Source organism: Hippocampus guttulatus, chromosome 12 (assembly GCF_054856545.1).
Source record: "Hippocampus guttulatus isolate MCC_2025c chromosome 12, RoL_Hgut_1.0, whole genome shotgun sequence".
Lineage (NCBI taxonomy): Eukaryota > Metazoa > Chordata > Actinopteri > Syngnathiformes > Syngnathidae > Hippocampus > Hippocampus guttulatus.
The window spans coordinates 19145795-19164868 of NC_141272.1; the positions used below are offsets into that span (position 1 = coordinate 19145795).

Here is a 19074-nt window from a genome sequence, read left to right on the forward strand (position 1 = left end):
GGATGGTTGTTTGTCTCTGTGTGCCCTGCAATTGGCTGGCAACTGGTTCAGGGTGTCCCTCGCCTACTGCTCGAAGACAGCTGGGATGGGCTCCAGCACCCCCCTGTGACGCTTGTTAGGATGAAGCGGATCGGAAAATGGATGGATTGATGGATTAGGCCTAGTTGGCGCAGAAAATTGGGTTGGTGACTTGAGCTTGGTCATTATCTTGCTGTGACCTTTCTTTTGCTTTCGTTTGGCTTCCCTCCTCTGTGAACCCCTTGGCGCACATCTTAGTTAACTTCAATTAAGACCGTGGTATCACATTTATCACACGGGATTGGTAGAGTGCAGTCCTGTATTTCCAGGGTAGAATGCCACATCCAATATGGCGGACTGGTGACGTATATCAGCAATGGTTTATACCTGTTCGAGGCGGTCTCGCATGATGACGACACAGCTTCCCTGTACTGAGCGCGATTGAGCGGTCGGACGACACGAAGGGCGCATGCATCATGTTAACTTCCTTGGTTAGTGGCGCCGTGGTGTTTCCCGGCCTCTTCTACGGGCTGGGAAAAATACTCAAGTTCAAGTTCAGACACTGGGACGACGCAGACGTAGTGACCGTCAGCGAAAGGTCAGTCATTGTTGGAACCTCATTGAAACAGGTACCACTTGAAGCCTCCTCCTCGCGTTTCCGTTTAAAACACCAACGCGAACGTCTTAAATCGATTTTCTGATTTCGAGAAGATTATATAATAAAGGTTAAAATTGCTTGTCAATGTGTAGTTTGCAAAATAATACTTTCACAGAGGTGCTCGGTTTACGGCGACGTGAGACAAATTGGACGCGCCGTAAGTAATGTAACAATTACATATACCAACACAACAACGAACTCGTAATTACGGCAAATAGAACTGCATGACCACTACACTGGCTTGAAGTCCATACATCTTAAGTGGGGCTTTCACTGAGCGTGCCGCGTGAAGACGCAACCTACGTTAATGCCTCACAGCGCAAAAGTTCATTGCGCGCCATTCGTAACCCTTAAATGTCGTATGTCGAGGGCAGAGGACCCTCTGTATTGGCCAATCTTAAAAGAAGTTGATGAAGTAATGCATTTTGGGGGTTTTTTGTTTGTTTTTTTGATTCCAGGTTTGTTTCTGCCATCCACGCTAGCATTTCGACTGCAACTGGAATCACAGTAGTGTCATCTTGCAAGAATGTCATGACTGACAGGTAATTTCAGGTAATAAGGGATGAGTGGATCAGTGGAACCTCCACAGTCAAATTAGAAATGTAACCAAACATTTTCTGATGAATACAAATCGCTTAATCAGTGCAAGTGACGATTGCAAGATTTTTTTTCAATATACAGTATTTTGACAGACTATCAGGATAAATTAGTGGGACATATAAAGATATGTAATGTTAAATGGCAAATACATTCAAGTTTACAAAATTACAGTTTCATTTGAGTTAATGGCGAATTCAGAACCAGCTGAATACTAGACAAAAAAGTGCACCTCACTTGTATTCAAGTTAAACGAGTAGTCTACTTGTTGAACCTGCTTCTCCGGCTGACAAAAAACAAGTAGTGCGGTTGTATTTAAAAAAAAAAAAAGCTTTCGCGACTTCTGGAATCTTTAAAAAAACAAATTTGTGAAATGTTTCCAGAAATGTAAACTACAGGTCTGCTTTTGTGAAGTTCACTCTTCCTGTGTGGGAATTAGCATGTTCTCTGCATTTGCATGGGTTTTCTCTGACTTCTTCCAACATGCCACAAACATGCATGTTCAGTTAAATCAGTGCTTCTCAATTATTTTCTGTCATGCCCCCCGTAGGAAGAAGAAAACACCCCCCCCCCCTTAAATTAAATCCTTTTTGACTGACCATGTTAAACCATATGATACTGAAAAATAAAATTACATAAAATCAAAAACTAAGAAAAAATTCAAAATGATCACCAACATTAACTCAGGAGCACAATATTTTTAAAAAACTTGAATCTGCAAAACAAAATATATATATTATATAATTTGTGCTGATTTTTTTTATCAAAGATGATGTCTGGATTAATAATAATAATAATAATATATTTTATTTATAAGTGCCTTTCAAGACACCCAAGGACACTTTACAATAACAAAAAACACAAAACAATACGGGTTGAGCAGCGGCAGCCAAAACGCGCCAGCGTTCACTCAACCCGAAAGTCAGAAAGAAACAAGGGAGGTAGAGGGGGAGAAAAAAACCCCCACGCTCAAACTACCCTCATTTGAGGATAATTTGAGTGAGGCAAAAAACTCCTGCACAAGCATATGACAGTTACAACAGGTCACAAGACATAAACAATGAAGACGGTGAAACAAGGGAATGTATGAGGGAGGGGGTAATGGTTAATGGCTACAATGAGCACGTTTTGCAATGCACAGCTTTTTGAAGCGAGGTTTGAAGCAGAACACGGCAACTCTCGGCTCCTGTTCAATGTGTAGCTGGGACCTGTATTTTAGTTTCCTGAAGTAGCAGTCACAAAGCGAGATGATTGTTGGCAATATTCGGCACGTTTTGCTGAAAAAACTGAAGCGGCTTATCAGCGTGATTGGGGTGCAATGTATTTAAGTGACGCCTTAATTTATTTGGCTTCATGCTGTCCGCTGCCAACATTTTTAGACACAGGAAGCGTACCGGTCTTTCCTCGTCTCCCACCGTTGTCACAGTGAAGCCAAGCGCTACATACGCTTCGTCATATTTCCTCCCTTCGAATGCTCCTTGCGCACACTCTGCCAATGAGAGCGCCACTGCCCCCTAATATTGTGGAGGTGTAACTGCACTTTATTCTAGGACAGTAAAAAAAATCTAAATAAAAAAATAAAAAGCATGTTCCCCGAGGTCAAATGCGCCCCCCCTGACAGAGCCTCGCACCCCCAAGGGGGGGGGGGCGCCCCACTATTTGGAAGCACTGAGTTAAATGAAGAGGAAACTGTCCATAGGTGTGTCAGTGTGAACAACTCACAGGAAGGACTGAACTGAGATTCAAACCCTGAACCTTGAAACTGTGAGGCAGGCGCGCTAACCATCACTCGCTGTGCTGCCCTACAGAAAATGTTTTCTTCTCGTTAGAATAACCAGGATCGTGGAATGGAAAGTGACTTTGGAGGTTTGACTGCATACAGGGTTCGATTCATAAATGTGTGCTTTGTATAAGTGGCATTTCTGTGTTCATATTTTCTTTGGAAAATGCAATGACATTATTGTTTTCATGCTTCTTTGTGGGGCCTTGCTTCTGTGTGCTACAACTGGAACCATTGAGACCTGATTTGCAATGAGGGCCGAACCATGTGGAAAAATAAGCCAATTGTATTTTTTGTTTTATTTGTTTGCTTTTACCATTGCGATCTTGATTTAATCAGTGGTGGGGGGGTTTCTAGGTCCTCTTCCCATTTAATTTTTTTTAACACACACAAACTATAAATGAATCTGTGTTACAAAATCATATTTACTCGACGTAAATGTGTGGGGTCTATACATTAGTCTTATTTGAAAATAAATGCAAATAAACCATGAATTAACATAAAAGACAGTTTATACACTTCAGTCAGAGTTGTGAACTTACCAAGTATTTGACTTGCAGTCTTTTAAGCATTCACCACAACATCTTCACAAAATTCCACCAAACAAGTGCGGCAAAAACATAAGTCAGTAAGTCTGATGGCAACAGTAATGCAAACAAAGTGGCCTTACCACATCAACTTTTCATGTTTCACGAAACAATATGTGAGCATGTGCAAAGCCCTTCTTAAGCACTGAACCTAGCTATAGACACTATATGAATCAATATGTGTGTGTGTGTGTGCTCGATTTGGAAATTGCAATCTCCTGCATTATTAAAATTTCAATACGAATTTAGTTAAGTGTTCAGCCCTATGTGTGGCGCATACTTTTGCACTTGTTATGCTGTCTTGTAACAGTATTCTTTTGTGAACAAATTCTTCTCACCCTACACAGTCACTGGCTGGTCAATGAGTTTATATTGTTTGGCTCGTCCTATATGACCACTGACCTCTTAGCCATGTACCTGAGCCACTACCATATTCAGAGGCTCAGAACTCAGACCAGCCTGTACAACCGCCACTCTCAGCGAACAATCAAGGGTTTCCTCTCCAAGGACTGGTTGCTTGTCCTCCATCACTTGGTACTGGTTCTGGTTTTCATGCCTATCGCTTTGGTAAGTAAGAATTTAGTGTTGAAACACAAGCTCGGTCTCGTTGTGTGTTTTGAACACTCATGTCACTTACATGTGTCTTTCAGTTTCTCAGAAGAGGATTAGGCGATTTTTTCATCGGGTGCTTTTTCATCACAGAATTCAGCACACCTTTTCTCTGTTTCGGAAAGATCCTCATCCAGGTACTCAGCACACCATCAACAATGGGGTTACTGTATTTGAAATAAGATGTGATTACACTGCAACAACAAAAGAACAAAGTTGCTCACAGAATTTAAAAAGAAAAATGCTATTGAGTTTTAATTGACTTACCGTTTTAGAGTCCCCACCCCCTTTTTTTTTTAACTAGTGAATGTTATGTCTGTGGGCGGCCCGGTGGTCAACTGGTTAGCGCGTCACCCTCACAATGCAGTGGTGCAGGGTTTGATTCTGGCTCCGGCCTTCCTGTGTGGGGTTTGCATGTTCGCCCCGTGCCAGCGTGGCTTTTCTCCGGGTACTCCGGTTTCCTCCCACATTCCAAAAACATGCATCGCAGGTTGATGAAACACTCTAAATTGCCCCTAGGTGTGATTGTACTCACGAATGGTTGGTCGTTTATCTGTGTCCTGCGATAGCCTGGCAACCAGCTCAGGGTGAACCCTGAAGACAGCTTGGATAGGCTCCAGCACGCCCACGACCCTTGTGAGGATAAATGGATTTGAAAAAGGATGGATGGATGGATGTTATTTCTGTTGCATGGCCATTGCAATACCCTGTGAAAATGAGTGAAAAAGTGACCAGTAAAGGCTGGACCTCTGTTTGGACTGCTTACCCGGGTCCCAACCCTGATTGAACAGAAAATATGGATGATGCTTAAAAAGATGGATGTGTATGACTATTGAGATTTTTTTTATCTCTTAATTTTTGTGTATTAATTCCAATCCTATTCCAAGATACTAAGGGATGGCAGTCCCTTGCAAGTCTTTCGTTCTGTGCTGATGATATTATTATGTGGCATGAATGCATTTTTTTTTGCATCTGTCTGACTCTTCCTCTCCTGTCTGGGATCCAGCTGGGCCTTGACAACACCAGGCTGCACGCAATCAATGGCGTGTTAGTCCTCTTGACGTTCTTCATATGTCGGATCTTAATCTTTCCCTTCATGTACTGGATGTACGGGCGGCAAGTTGACCTTCCACTGCACAAAGTAGCCTTCCATCTGCCTTGGCACTGCAACGCAGGCAACCTGACCATCCTCATACCGCAGATCTACTGGTTTTACCTCCTGCTGAAGAAAGCCAAGCGACTTTACAACAAACATAGGAAATTAAATTAACTCCAAACAGACCACCCTTTTAACATAGAGTTGTTTGAGACGCACAAGGTGGTGTAAGTGCAGCTATTCTTAAAAAAAAAAAAAAAACACTGTTTACAACTCAGACATGAACTAGTTTACATTACTGTGCACCTTTCTAAGCACTGTTAGTCTGCCTTTCTGTTACAGCCAGCACAGTGCACTTTTCTGAAAAATGAATAATAGTTTTTTTTCGTGAGTTAAAAAAATGCATGTATTTATGATTTTCATGATTCTGTGCAAAAAAGTAAATAAATATACTGGTTCACGGTCTCAGTAAACACATCCACGTGAAAAACATCTTGAAAGTCAAGCCAACCCTTATGAAATGCAAAAGATCTCTGATGTGAAATATTTGCTTAATTACCCCTTTTCTTGGACAACGGTTACTACAGTGGACAGCTTATCAGTTTACAGGTTATCATTATTGGTGCATGAAAGGGTTCATCCAAAATCCAATCTGAATTGTAATCAGTAGATCGGAACTGCTGAAGAGCTATGGGAAGCTTGAGTTTCTGTTGAAATGCATGCAAACCTTTTGTGAGGCCCGCAGCTTCTCAAAGGATAAGTTTTATAGAAGGTTGGATCAACAGCCAGTGGAGGCAAGCAGGATAAACAACGAAAAACAGTGAGTGAGCTATGCAAGTTGAAACTACAGTATCTACTTTGTTCAAATGGAGGCCCCTCTGATTAGTAGTCATGATGTCGTTATTAAAAGTTGTTTGACTTTTAGCAATTTAACACCTATCTCCGAAACATTACGTAAAAACCTTATTTATTTTGAAGGAATAGTATTTATTATTTTGCTTTTATTGTGAAAACACGCATGGGTGTCCTCCTATTTCACATCCGTTCGCGCCTGCCGCCCCCCTGGTTCAGTACTGAACTACTGAAGCAGCGACTCTTTTGTTATTTTGCTATTAAAAGATAGATTTGTTTATGCTGTAAAGTCAACACCATCGATTATCATGATTAAAACTTTGGCCTGTGGAGTCGTGACATTTGCTGGATTGTACGTCGGCTTCAGAAAAGTATTCAGGGGGACATTCACGCGCTGGAGTGACGCGGATGTATTGATAGTCAGCGAAAGGTCAGTCTCGGACGAGTTCATTTGTGCCACCTTCACGCATGAACATGCGCCGGTTAATTCGACACACGAATGTGGCCGTAAAGTCGATACTCGGCTCGTGTTTGTCGGGTCCGAGTTTGAGGGAGGCACACTGCACATCGTAGTAGCCTGTTGTTGTTGCACTGCTATTGGTTGGCAGCCGAGTCATTTTTTTCTCAATAACAGTGGCAAACTTACGCACACTGGACCAAGCAGAAGTACAGTCTGATACTTGTATTCAATCGAAATAAAAACAGGCAAAATATTATACAGGCAAAAGTCGTTCTTCTCCGTAAGTGTACTTGTTTTTTGTTTCTTTCAATTATGTACAATCGCGTGTGATAACTTGGCACGAGAACAAAACTGCACACAAAATAGTTTCCCTCCTTTGTTTACAACTTTACATAGGACTCATCGTGACCAGAAAGTTATTTTTTCCTAAACCAAGCGCGAGCTAATAGGGATCTTCCGATCAGGGTTTTAAGCTGCTGATACCAATCGTGTATCAATACCAATCACGTGGATTCGGTGTGATGTTTTCAATTCCAGGGCTACAGCTAGCATTTTTCTTGAATAATAATAATAATAGATTTTATTGAAAAGCGCCTTTCAAGACACCCAAGGACACTTTACAATAACAAAAAACACAAAACAATACGGGTTGAGCAGCGGCAGCCAAAACGCGCCAGCGTTCACTCAACCCGAAAGTCAGAAAGAAACAAGGGAGGATAGTCGATTCATTGTTTTCTTTTCATTTAATTAACTATCCAAACCGCTCATCCTTACAAGGGTCGTGCCGGAGCCTATTCCAGCCGTCTTCGAGCAGTAGGAAGGGTACACTCTCAACAGGTTGCCAGCCAAACACAGGGCACACGTAGAAGAACAACCATTTGCGCTCACAATCACACCTAGGGAACATTTAGACCATGCATGTTTCTGGAATGTGGGAGGAAACCAGAGTACCCAGAGAAAACCCACACAGGCACAGGGAGAACATGCAAACCTCTCACAGGAAGACCGGGCCTGGAATCAAACCCCTGATCTCTACACTGTGAGACGGAAGGGCTAACCACTCGGCCAGTCTGCCACCTTTAATTGCTTCATCAGATTAAAAAAACAACAACAACATGTTCAATTTCTATCCATTTATTAATCAAACCAGCACATTGCTTCAAATAGACATTACAGAAAATGGAGTATGAGTATGAAATTCGTACTTTGATCATTCATTTCATTATGTATAATAAAATGTTGTCGAAGGAAAATAAGAGTGCTTCAAGTAACATTTGTCAACTGTTCTCTGGGATGTATTGGTGATTGCTTCTGTTTTCAGGCTCCTTGATGCTATCCACGCTTCCTTGGCTACTGCAACAGGAGTCATCACCGCAATGTCATGCAAGCGCATCATGACAGACAGGTAATTTTAAAGGGATCATCCAGCCGGAATGGTCCATTTTTCAGTAACAAGCTCAATTTATGTACACTTTATATATTTTTTGTTATCAAGAAGAACGATATTAGCTTGCAGAAAAAAAGCTAACAATGTTTAAAGGGCCCTCTTTAAATGAGCAAGGTGGCTACGCCCGCCTCTCCTACTTCCATGTCTTACGGGTAGTCATGGTAGGGACCAGAGACAACTTGTCCAATCAAAATCACTGTGAATACATCGCTTATACAGTATCGTCAATCATACAATCACCCAACTCTATTTATATTGCCCTTCGAAACCCCTGTTCCGATTGACCTAAAATGTGAGATTTAATGTTGTCCCACCACTATCTTCAAGTACACCAAGTTTCATTAAAGCCAAAATCTGCTTGGTGATTTGAAGTGGAACACGTGGAATGACCCATCGGAACTCATGTTTGATGTCAATAAATCCAAAATGTTGTGCCAATGTTCAACCTTCTCAAGTGTCCTTTTAACCTGTGTGATTCTCTCCTGGATTTGATCCTCTACAAGAGCAATATGGTCGACGGAATTGAAGTCACTCTTGTCAATTCTTCTGACCATACACAGTCACTGGGTGCTCAGCGAGTTTCTGGTGTTTGGATATCCCTATTCGGCCATCGACCTGTACGCCACCTACATGAGCCACTACCATACTCAGAGGCTCAGAGGGAACAGCATGTACAACAAGCACTCTCTGATGACACTGAAGGCTTTCCTCTCCCACTATTGGTTGACGGTGCTTCATCACCTGGGAGTGCTTGGTATTCTCCTACCCGTTGGCATGGTAAGAATTCATGTGCTGAAACATGAGATCCGTTGGCCAGCTTTGAACACTCACTCCACTTTTGTGGATATTCAGAAAACGTCATTTATCCTCATTCTTGTCTTTCAGTTCTACAGGAGGGGACTGGGTGATTTTTTCGTCGGATGTTTATTCATCACAGAACTCAGCGTCGCTTTTGTTGCCATTTCAAAGATCATCGTCCAGGTACTCGACTCGCCCGTCTCATTGGGGCTGCATTGGGCAGTTGGTTAACCCAAGCAACTCCGATCTCGCATTCAGGTGGGCCTGGAGAACACTAGGCTGCACAAAATCAACAGCATCTTAGTTCTGATCACGTTCATCATGTGCCGGATCTTGATCTTCCCCTACATGTACTGGAAGTACGGACGGGATTTTGGCATTCCGCTGCACAAAGTGCCGTCCCACCTGCCCTGGCACTGTAATGCCGGCAACCTGGCTATCCTTGTGCCTCAGGTCTACTGGTTCTACCTCCAGCTGAAGAAAGCTCAGCGAGTGTTCCGACATAAGAAAGACTAACACCAACCATGCTCCCCAAAATGGAACTATCGTGGGAATTTCAGAGTGAAATTTCAGCATGAATCTAAAATGCACCGGACAGTGGGACAATCAAAAGTCGACATTTGTTCAGGTTAAGGTTATACGTAGGTTCATCTTAAAATGTCAAACAAAAGTGCAATAGTCCTAACTTTTTGTGAGTAGTGTAACTTCACTGGAAACTCACACTACAATGCCAATTCAAGAAAACTGGAGCGGGATCATTTTCTGACCAATTTCTCCACCATGACAAAACTCAGCAGCAGCCTGATTATCTGATGGCCGTCAAACTGAACATTTTCATCAACAACAACTTGACCATATTTTATAGTCATGTGTAGGATTTGTCAGATCGGGGGCGGATCTGTGTGTGTAACCCACTGAATACCTATTTCCTACCAAGTACCGGTAAGTGAATTTTGTGAGTCAAGTGAAACAACAGCGTCTCTTTTTCTTTTTTTTTCAATACGAAGTTTTGGTGACTTTTTTTGGGTGGTGTGTCATGAGATTTTGCTAACGCACAATTAGTACTTTGATTATGAATGGCTGGGGAAATGCTGCACTTGAATAAAAAGGCATGCAATGGGATTGTTTTCATGTGTGAATTTTGTCAATTTTCTTAAAGACTTCCTTTGAAACAAATTAGCTGACAGTCCAACAGGTGCATTGCAATAAAACACAAAAAGGCCTTGTTAACAACTGGCATTCATTTCACCCAAACTCAAAACCCATGCCTTCATTTTCCCGCAAGAAAACATGTCATCAGTACAACTGCGGCAAAACTGAGCCATTAACATGTGAGCAAAAATTCAAAATAAAAAAACATGGCAAGGACGTCACGCAGGAGATAACGTGAGTTGAGCTATCTTCTGCTGGAGAACGGACTTCATCTCCTGGTTGGCCAGGTTATCCGTGATGGTGTTGAAAAAGTGCTTGCTGTTTTCATTTTCCAGCGGGCTGCTGCTCTCAGGGAAAGCGCCCATGATGGCCTGGTAATGACTGAGGATCTCCAGGCTGGACAGGAAGAGAGGCTCACTCTGGCCACCTGGCATCATCACCTAACAACAAAATGAGTCGGTCGGTGAAGAAAACAAAACCAAAAAAAATAAATAATCACTGCAGAATAAAACAGGAACTGTGTATGTGCGGTTTGGCATTTGCAAATTTGCTGATAAGTCCCAATTTATTTTGGGAAAGCTATCTGATATTTGCTGAATAGCTCACAATATTGTTTAGGTGTTTTTTGGGTGCAAAGGAAAGGAGGAACTTCACTTCTCAGTCCAAAGCCTGATCGAACAGGAAAAAAAGCGCTTTAATACAGTCCTGTGGGATCTAAAGCCAATTACTTTTTTGGGGTGGCGTGAATTAGGATTTATTATTTTTTTTTTTGCAGAGTTCATGTTACGTCAAATTAGACCCCTTTTTATGACAAAGACAAATGAGTAACAGATGAAGGGTATGGGGGCGGCCCGGTAGTCCAGTGGTTAACACGTCGGCTTCACAGTGCAGAGGTACCGGGTTCGATTCCAGCTCCGGCCTCCCTGTGTGGAGTTTGCATGTTCTCCTCGGGCTTGCGTGGGTTTTCTTCGGGTGCTCCGTTCCAAAAACATGCATGGCAGGCTGATTGAACACTCTAAATTATCCCTAGGTGTGAGTGTGAGCGCGCATGGTTGTTCGTCTCTGTGTGCCCTGCGATTGGCTGGCAACTGATTCAGGGTGTCCCCGCCTACTGCCCGAAGACGGCTGGGATAGGCTCCAGCACCCCCCGCGACCCTAGTGAGGATCTAGCGGTTCGGAAAATGGATGGATGAAGGGTATGTTATAGCGTGCTTCCTCAATTCAGTTCAAACTTACATTTTCATCTAACATGGGAAAATGAGGGCCTTCTCCGCTCAGATTTCTATATTCCGAACAATTTTGCTGTCTTGAAGTAATATTCTAATTTCTCAAGATGGTGAATTTCGGGGTTTTGCCGGAATCATGTGTGACCATGAAATATTTTACTCTGCGTGTCGTGAATCTATATCTCGTTTTCACTCTGTACTGAGTGACTGAAATCAAACAAGTTGAATAATATTCTAATTTATTGGTACGTTCCTGGCTGTTCTATAGAAGATGACATTCTCTGATCCAAACAAACAAAAAAAAAAGTTCATCACAGATCATGAATGCTTCTTACCTGGACGTGTTGAATGTGACAAAAGACCTGACTGAGAACGAAAAGAACCTCCTGACTGGGAACTTGCTCGCCCGTGGTCTGCATGCCTTCTTTGAAATCTTTCAAACAGTCTTGGGACATTTTCTGAGATTTGTCTGTCGTTGGTTCGCTTTGTACTTGAGACGAGACTGTCGGAAGGCTTGATGTAGGCAGGGCTAATTTGGCCCTCAGCGAGTTCATCACCTCCTTCACCGTGTGGGCATATAATCTCGCAACATGAGCCCAGCCGTCTCCTGTCAGCCAGTGGCAACAGCTGGATCCGCAGAGCAGCTGCAGGACTCGGAGCATGAGGACCGAGAGGCTGAGTTCATAGGAAAATGTCCTCAAGTCTAGGAGGGGCAGGAAGTCCACGTACTCCAGTGAGAAAGGCACATGGAGGCGATTGGAGGTGATCAGCCCTTTTAAGGCTCCAAGTAATCTGCTCCATTGGGGGACAGTGCACCAGGGCATAGTCTGGGTTAACGCCACCAGCAGGCCCTTACTGAACATGTTGACGTGCTCCGACTGGCGCTGGTCCAGAGCCAGACAAGACAACATGGTGGACCGAAGGGAGTCTGACAACGCGCAGCACTCCATCCACGCCAAAAGACCGGTCCCCTGTCCGTACTGCGGCAGGTTCACACCCGTCCACTCCTAAAAGTGATGGAGAGACACACACGCATGCGACAAAGGTCAATTTGAACAAACATGTGCATCACAACAGTTGACTGGAGCTAAGTACCGTATTGGCCCGAATATAAGACGGCCCTGATTATCAGACGACCCCCTCTTTTTCAAGACTCAAGTTTGAAAAAAAGACTTTGTGAACACCAAATTAATTTTTATACAGAAAATAATTACAGTACATCTGAAACAAATGATTATAACAATATATTTGAGTCGGAAAAGCATGTTATTTTGCCTCATTCAAATCTAAAGTGCAATCACATTCATAAATGAATGGCTTCTGGTTTTTGAAATGTAAATTACAACTTCTCCTCAGCTGCCGGTTAACCTGGCCGATCTTCGACCCACTTTTCTCCAGATTGTCACTACGTTTCTCCATTTTCTGTTATCTCTTCTATTATTTTCTTCTCTTTTCCTTCTTACCGCTATTTTTTCTTCTTCTTCGTGCTACCGCTAATTTTATTTTTATTCTTCGTGGCAGGGGTTCACTTTGGCCTGGGGAGTCAAGTTCAGCATTCGCTTCAATGATATCTGGCGCCATCTAGCGTCTAGAATGGGTATAATGTCTAGACCCCGAATATAAGACGACCCCCACTTTTTCAGTCTTATTTCAATGCAAAAAACAGCGTCTTATATTCGGGCATATACGGTATATTCTCTCAGAATGTCCTATTTGAAATGATCAACTTTGACCCACATAGTATTACATTTCCTTGATCTTATTTATTAGAGGCCGCTTTCAAATTGAATCTAATTTACGGTAGTCTAACATCAAGTCAACTTTATTGTCAAATGTGCAACATAGAGCACAGATGAAATTTCTTTCCTCTCAACCACAGGAGAGAGAGGAGCCGCTGTGGGTACCCGCGCCGCCATCAACATCAACGTCTAATGCCAAGTGGCCCTGAAGTCGCAGCAATTCAAAATTGGTCAAATACTGTCCTTTTGGGAAAAATACAATGTTAAGTCTTGCGAGACTTTAGCTGAGTGAGCATCAGATTTTCTGTTGGGTGTGTAAAAAAAATTGGGAGATTTTATTTTGAGACCATACCGCCCATAAAAATAAGTGTTTACAAGAGCATAAGCAGCTTCAAACAAACTCCCACCTGCTCGGGAAGCTCACACACTGCCAACAGAGATGAGGGAACTTCATTTTTGAAGTGTTCACCCCACACGGGTTTCAGGTGGAAGTAAACCGTCCAGTCCAGGCCCTTCATCTTATCGTGTAGCCAGAAGAGAGCTCTGGACCAGCGACTTGGGGCAGCTTCCACCTGGGCACCAACGACCTGTGCCAATGTGATCAACACAGAGGTCAGCAGCTCTTTGGTTTCCATGGACCAACGGAGCACTGCGCCCTTGGGTGGTTGCTCCCAACACCTTGGGAAAGACAAAACGGTCAGGGACCAAGACCAGGGTCAATTGGTCGGAATTTCAGGGTCACTGAATCTTTACAGTCCATGTCTGTGAGCAACTCAGAAACATTTTTTTTTCAATTTCCATTTCCATTCAAAGTTGTCGCATTTGACTGAAAAGAATACATATACGAAGTAGCGACCAATTAACATATACAGTATATTTTTAAAAATTGCCCCACGTGGGCCTTTGCACTTGAGCAGAGCACACACACACACACACACACACACACACACACACACACACACACACACACACACACACACACACACACACACACACACACACACACACACACACACGCCCCACGTGGACCTTCCGCGCTTGAGCAGAGTGCGCACACACTAGCCCGCATAGTAAACAACACTTAGACACAGATTTTTGCAGACTTATGAACGTTTGAAAAAATCCGCGATGCACCGAAGCCGCGATAAACGAACCGCGAAATAGCGAGGGATTACTGTATACCTTTCAGGGGACCAAGGACACTTATATATTGTCACATTCCGAAAAGAAATATTAAGACTCTTTTTTTCTGAGAAAACACGAAAAACTGAACCGAATACTGAATTGATTATATTAATAATGAATAATAATAATTTTGCATAATCTGTTCAACTGATGATGTAGGCAATTGTAGGTGACCAGCATCCCAAGAAGATGATATTGGCAAAAAATATAGCACTGGTCAACAAATGTGCCAAAAATAGGTTTGGGGGGTTTTTTTGTGCTCATTCTGAATCTGCCCTTGTTTTTCATAATATAATAATAGTATAATGACAATAAAATGTAGCAGTCATACATTTAGTAATATTTATGGATTAATTTGGATTTTGGGGGCTAGGGGCGGGGGAGGAACACAAGGTAAAATCCATATTGCACAAGCTTTTGTAGGTCAAACTTCAAAACAAAAAATGAAAATATCTCGAAAACCTTTTGTAGTCGGGGGGGGGGGGGGGGGGGGAGTAAAGACATTTTGCAACTCAGCATCAAAAATATGTTGAGGGACACATGAGGCCATCTATGATTAAAATTTGCTGCTGACCAGTGAAATTCATGTAAAAAAAAAAATCAACAAGGTAAAATTATAAAGGCGATGGGATTTTATGCAGGTGCATCTCAACAAATTGTGGATATATTATTTGATAAGTTCACTTCAAAAACTGAAACTCGTTATATATACAGTATTAACAAAGCATTCAATTCTTTTGATAATTAACGGTATAGTTTACAGCTGGCCAAATCCGGAATTCACAATCTGAAGAAGTTATTAGACCATTACATAAGAACCACCTCATATTTTTTCCTAATACTGAAATTAGTTGGGAGCTGACAACGTTTTTAAAATCATTATTAATTTTTAAAATCTAATTCTATCATTTATACCCCTCCAAGTACAGTACTATATTTTAAGAGGCCCACTGTAATTCCCTTATTTTTATTCGACTTTTTCTTTGTTGCTCAGGCTCCGCTTTTCAATTTACCATCCCCTCTGGGGTTACTCGATTGATGCTGTTTTCTGACAGTTTTGGTCCTTAAATGTCAGATTTGCCCTAAACCTTGCCTGTATGTGTGCGTGTATTACGTGACCTTGGTTTTTTTTTTTTGGTGATGTTGTTGTTCTGTTCCTTTTTTGGTGAACTATATTTAGGGGGTCTTCGGTTTCTGATGGTCACAAAATACAGTACATTTGGAAACGAAAGTCTTTGCGATCAACCTGAGGGCCTGGTCATGCATCTGAGCCAGGATGAAGAGCAAAGGAAAGGGTGAACATTCCAGCATCCAGTGGGCTGAGGAGGAGTCTACTTCCCGGCTCTCCACACACAAGGCAGCATGGAGAAGTTGCAGGCTCAGCTTGAGATCAACTGAGTCGTTGCCTGGAGGGAATGTAAAAAGGGGCACATGCTGAGATGGACATTTCGCATCGGAAAATGGAAAAACACAGAGAAAACAAATGACTGATTTAATACAAGCTGCAACCATAAACCGCCATGACACTTTGGGAGCTCTTAGCCATACATAATGTAAGTTCAAGATGATTCATAGTCAGGTTCATTATTTGTTAAATGACGGTAGCTTCTGTTGTGTTCTGTCAAAAGACTCTTCGGATGTTTGCGCCAGCCGAGACATTTATGATATGATCTATGTCTGTGTAACAAATGTTAAATCATCTCGTCATAGTAGACCAAAAAAAATGTTCACATGAGAAGTCAAGGAAAAAAGTCAATTGTCAGTAAGAGTGGCAACGTGAGATGGCTGCTCTTTGGCTTCAGCCGTGAGGGGCCAATTTTTAGTGCAGTCATATAGAAGTCTGTGCACGTTTGCCTCACGGGTCAAAAGGTTCAGGGTTGGAATTCTGAGTCCGGCCTTCCTCTGTGGACTTTGCATGTTCTGCTTTTGTCCCATTTTCATAGTTGTGAATGGTCATTTTGTCTGCATGTGCTCAGTTATTGGCTGGCGACCATTTCGTGGTTTGCCCTCGCCACTCACCCAATGCTGTGCCTCTTAAGTGGATATAGAAAATGGATGGATGGACAAAAACTCACCTGAGCGTGCTAGATGAGACAGGACGAAGGTATTGATTAGCTCCTGAGGCGACAGAAGGGTCTCTCTTTCTCCTTCACCCGTCGCCGCTGGCACCATCAACAGAGTCGCAAACTGAAGGAACTGCTCCTTTTCATTGTCTGAGAGCAATCTGGTGCTTATTACTTCCTGTAGACACCTGCAGAGTAGACGTGTCGGATTTCTTCTGCCTTCGCCTTCCTCTTTGCTTTCCGTCAAACCTCTGAGGCCGGGCAACTGCTTTAGGATCCTACTCATGAGAGAAAACGCCCCTTTATTGAAGACGGCAGAATGGCAGCAGGATCTTAAAGTCGCCTCAGGGTTCTGAAAGGCCACTCTGGCGACGAGAGACACGGCTGTGCTGAGGTTGCCCTCCGCCGCTGAGGCTCCGCCTCCTCCCTGGATAATGCAGTTGAAAGCCATGTTGAGCTCCTGTTCAAAACTGGCCATCAGAGCGGAGCCGCCCGGGCATCCGAAGAAGCCCTTGCTGGATGATTTCAGAATGGCGACCAAAGCTTGATTCTTGTCCTCCAAGGACAGCGCAGTGAACGCGGCCGTGACAACTTTGAGCAGCCTCCTGTTCCGGCTCACACAGAAGTTCTTGCTGTGGAGTTGCCTCGTGAGGGTGGAGGCCAGTTGGATCAGTGCGTCACACCGGTGGAAGGCCGTCTGGTGCTTTTCGAGGAAGTCCAGCCACTGTTCGTCACAAGCCACCCAGCTCTCCTCACCGGCATACAACACGGTGACTTTGTGAGAGTCCTCCAGCCGGTGGCTGATAATGGTCATGGCAACTCTCATACTAACCTCAGAGGAACTCTCTATCATGGGGAAAACCAGTGATGCCAGTAAACCTCGAAGTTTACTCTTCTCGGCCTCTTCTTCTCCTCTCATGTCGGCTTTTTCGAGTGCCGACAGCATTCTGTGGACACTTTGCTGTAGTTTGAAAGTAGTGTAGCTGACAGGAGAGTTGCTACACGCTTTCAGCAAGTTGCGGTTTTGCCAGAACTGAGTGAGCTCCGACACCCTCTTTAAGGCTTCATAAAAGCTCAATCTGCTCGGCTGAAACTGGGTTGTGGTGTAAGAGGCTCGGAGGTCTCGCTGACCCTCCTCTATAAGTTCTGAACTCAGCTTGCCACTGTTCTTCTCTCTGATGCTCACGGCTTTGGATAGGAAGACCATCTTGTCTTTGATTGGAAGGATGACTGATTGCTCAATGAGGAAAGTCGTGTAAAGGGCATCAAGACAATTGGAGAGAGCCTGGAAGCAGTGCTCTGGTTTGGATATGAAATCTTTCATATCTGTGAGAGTGTTAAGGAGAACATATAGGACGTCAGTGTGGTTTGTTAACACCGATGAGTCCAGTTTGGGCCTTTTGGCAGCATGATGAGTCAAACTAGCCGTCTGAGAAGTAAGATGAGCAACCTGGTAAGCAAACAACACTGCAATACTATCCTGTCCCTCTGGAAACTGCTCCTCTCCTTTCCACAGTTGCCACCACAACTCAAGAAAGAAATGGACATCATCTTCATCCACGAGGTTGCTCTTCACATGATCCGACAATCTTTCCAGTTCAGAACACATCTGACGCCGAGGAAGACACAGTAGAAAATGAGCAAATGTGTCTGCAGCGGACAAGGATTTGAGCAGCTCTATCAGGACAGTGTAATTGACTTCTGGGAGGGAGTTCTGTAGAGGGAAGAAGGGGCTCTCCTTCCATGTCTCCTCTATGTCTTGTCCGTGCTCTTTGCTCAACAACTTCAACCACACGACACAAACTAACTGTTTCCTCCAGGAGGCAGCCTTGTCTTTGTGGAGACCGCCAACATCCTCCTTGTCACAGATTTCTTTCATGGCGGCCAGGACTGGATTGCCCACCTTGTGCCAGTCACATTTCTGGAGCGAGCTCAAAGACGAGGGCAGACACAACTTATCAGCCAGGAGGAAAGATCCCTGAAGGATGGCCCAGTCTGAAGAGGGGAAAAAAGACAGAAATCGGGCAGGCTTATTCCAATGAAAGACTCCTCAAATTCTTACACGAACTACTCATTTTTATATGAATGACGAATGTATTCATACGAATGTCAAGCATTCGGTATTAAATAAGTGGATTTGTGTTTGCCAGTGAAATGATAGATATGTGGAGTGCATGTGGTAGAAAATAATAAGCTTTTGTTGTACGAGATTTATCAGCAAGTAACACTTTGAATTAAAAACTAAACAAAGCAGATCCAGTGTCCTTGCAATATTGAAACAGTAAATGGGACCAAAGTGTGACACCAGTCATTCCATCTGTCTCCAAAAGCAAAACATAAAATGTTCATAGTTTCCACAATGTTACGTAGAAAGTGTAGTTAGCATTGACCAAATTGCAATGTATCATACGATTAGTATTGCAGCAGAGACTTCAGGCAGAGAATGTTTTTTCTTCATTTTATCAAAACGCGTCCTACATATAATCGGCGTTAGGAATTGCTTATTTTTGTACTTGAGTAAAATTTGACTGTATACATCTTTATTTTTACTTAAAAGTTTAAAACGTGAATCATTACTTCTACGTATACCCGTCTTTTAAGAAACATTACCTTACCTTTATCCATGATCTTGTAGGATATTGAAAATGGCTTGGGTCAAAATTTTGATTTGCAGCCAAAATGTGTCAAAACACAGTTGTAGTTAGTTTATTAGAAACTAAATAAACAGCACTTGTACATCACGACAGACAAGACGCAAATGCAAAAACGTCAACATTTCAAACATGCAGCGGAAAAGAAGCTTCTGC

At 43.0% G+C, this 19074-nt stretch overlaps 3 protein-coding genes across 4 annotated transcripts; 2 read left to right on the forward strand and 1 right to left on the reverse strand.

The window, feature by feature from the left end:
- The first annotated feature begins 441 nt into the window (after positions 1 to 441).
- Positions 442 to 5822, forward strand: LOC147197749 (TLC domain-containing protein 3A-like). The gene is made up of 5 exons (XM_086125075.1): positions 442 to 616; positions 1135 to 1218; positions 3988 to 4207; positions 4291 to 4386; positions 5256 to 5822. The coding sequence occupies exons 1-5, from the start codon at positions 495 to 497 to the stop codon at positions 5517 to 5519; spliced, it is 786 nt and encodes a 261-aa protein (XP_085981201.1). The 5' UTR covers positions 442 to 494; the 3' UTR covers positions 5520 to 5822.
- An 89-nt stretch (positions 5823 to 5911) lies between these two features.
- On the forward strand, positions 5912 to 10024 carry LOC147197750 (TLC domain-containing protein 3A-like). Of its 2 annotated transcripts, XM_086125074.1 has the most exons (5): positions 6361 to 6627; positions 7979 to 8062; positions 8665 to 8881; positions 8990 to 9085; positions 9161 to 10024. In XM_086125074.1, exons 1-5 carry the CDS (start codon positions 6506 to 6508, stop codon positions 9416 to 9418), a joined length of 777 nt encoding a protein of 258 aa, XP_085981200.1. In that variant the 5' UTR covers positions 6361 to 6505; the 3' UTR covers positions 9419 to 10024. The 2 variants fall into 2 exon arrangements, with proteins under 2 accessions (XP_085981199.1, XP_085981200.1); XM_086125073.1 differs by having other exon boundaries at positions 5912 to 6627; positions 8665 to 9085.
- On the reverse strand, positions 7776 to 19068 carry gemin4 (gem (nuclear organelle) associated protein 4). Its single transcript, XM_086125072.1, has 6 exons — positions 18883 to 19068; positions 16280 to 18262; positions 15451 to 15610; positions 13427 to 13697; positions 11616 to 12287; positions 7776 to 10494 (listed from the first exon to the last, which is right to left on the reverse strand). Exons 1-6 carry the CDS (start codon positions 18890 to 18892, stop codon positions 10273 to 10275), a joined length of 3318 nt encoding a protein of 1105 aa, XP_085981198.1. The 5' UTR covers positions 18893 to 19068; the 3' UTR covers positions 7776 to 10272.
- Between the last annotated feature and the right edge of the window lie 6 nt (positions 19069 to 19074).

What these genes read in the sequence shown, in the direction of transcription:
- LOC147197749 (XM_086125075.1), top strand. Translation starts at nt 495, where the DNA reads ATGTTAACTTCCTTGGTTAGTGGCGCCGTGGTGTTTCCCGGCCTCTTC. An exon ending in AAGAATGTCATGACTGACAG is followed by an intron (nt 1,219 to 3,987) that starts GTAATTTCAGGT and finishes CACCCTACACAG; the next exon opens with TCACTGGCTGGTCAATGAGT. An exon ending in TCGGAAAGATCCTCATCCAG is followed by an intron (nt 4,387 to 5,255) that starts GTACTCAGCACA and finishes TCTGGGATCCAG; the next exon opens with CTGGGCCTTGACAACACCAG.
- LOC147197750 (XM_086125073.1), top strand. Translation starts at nt 6,506, where the DNA reads ATGATTAAAACTTTGGCCTGTGGAGTCGTGACATTTGCTGGATTGTAC. An exon ending in GTATTGATAGTCAGCGAAAG is followed by an intron (nt 6,628 to 7,978) that starts GTCAGTCTCGGA and finishes TTCTGTTTTCAG; the next exon opens with GCTCCTTGATGCTATCCACG. An exon ending in TTTCAAAGATCATCGTCCAG is followed by an intron (nt 9,086 to 9,160) that starts GTACTCGACTCG and finishes TCTCGCATTCAG; the next exon opens with GTGGGCCTGGAGAACACTAG.
- gemin4 (XM_086125072.1), bottom strand. An exon ending in ATGCATGACCAGGCCCTCAG is followed by an intron (nt 13,698 to 15,450) that starts GTTGATCGCAAA and finishes GTCTTTCCCAAG; the next exon opens with GTGTTGGGAGCAACCACCCA. An exon ending in TGTGTGAGCTTCCCGAGCAG is followed by an intron (nt 12,288 to 13,426) that starts GTGGGAGTTTGT and finishes CATCACTTTTAG; the next exon opens with GAGTGGACGGGTGTGAACCT.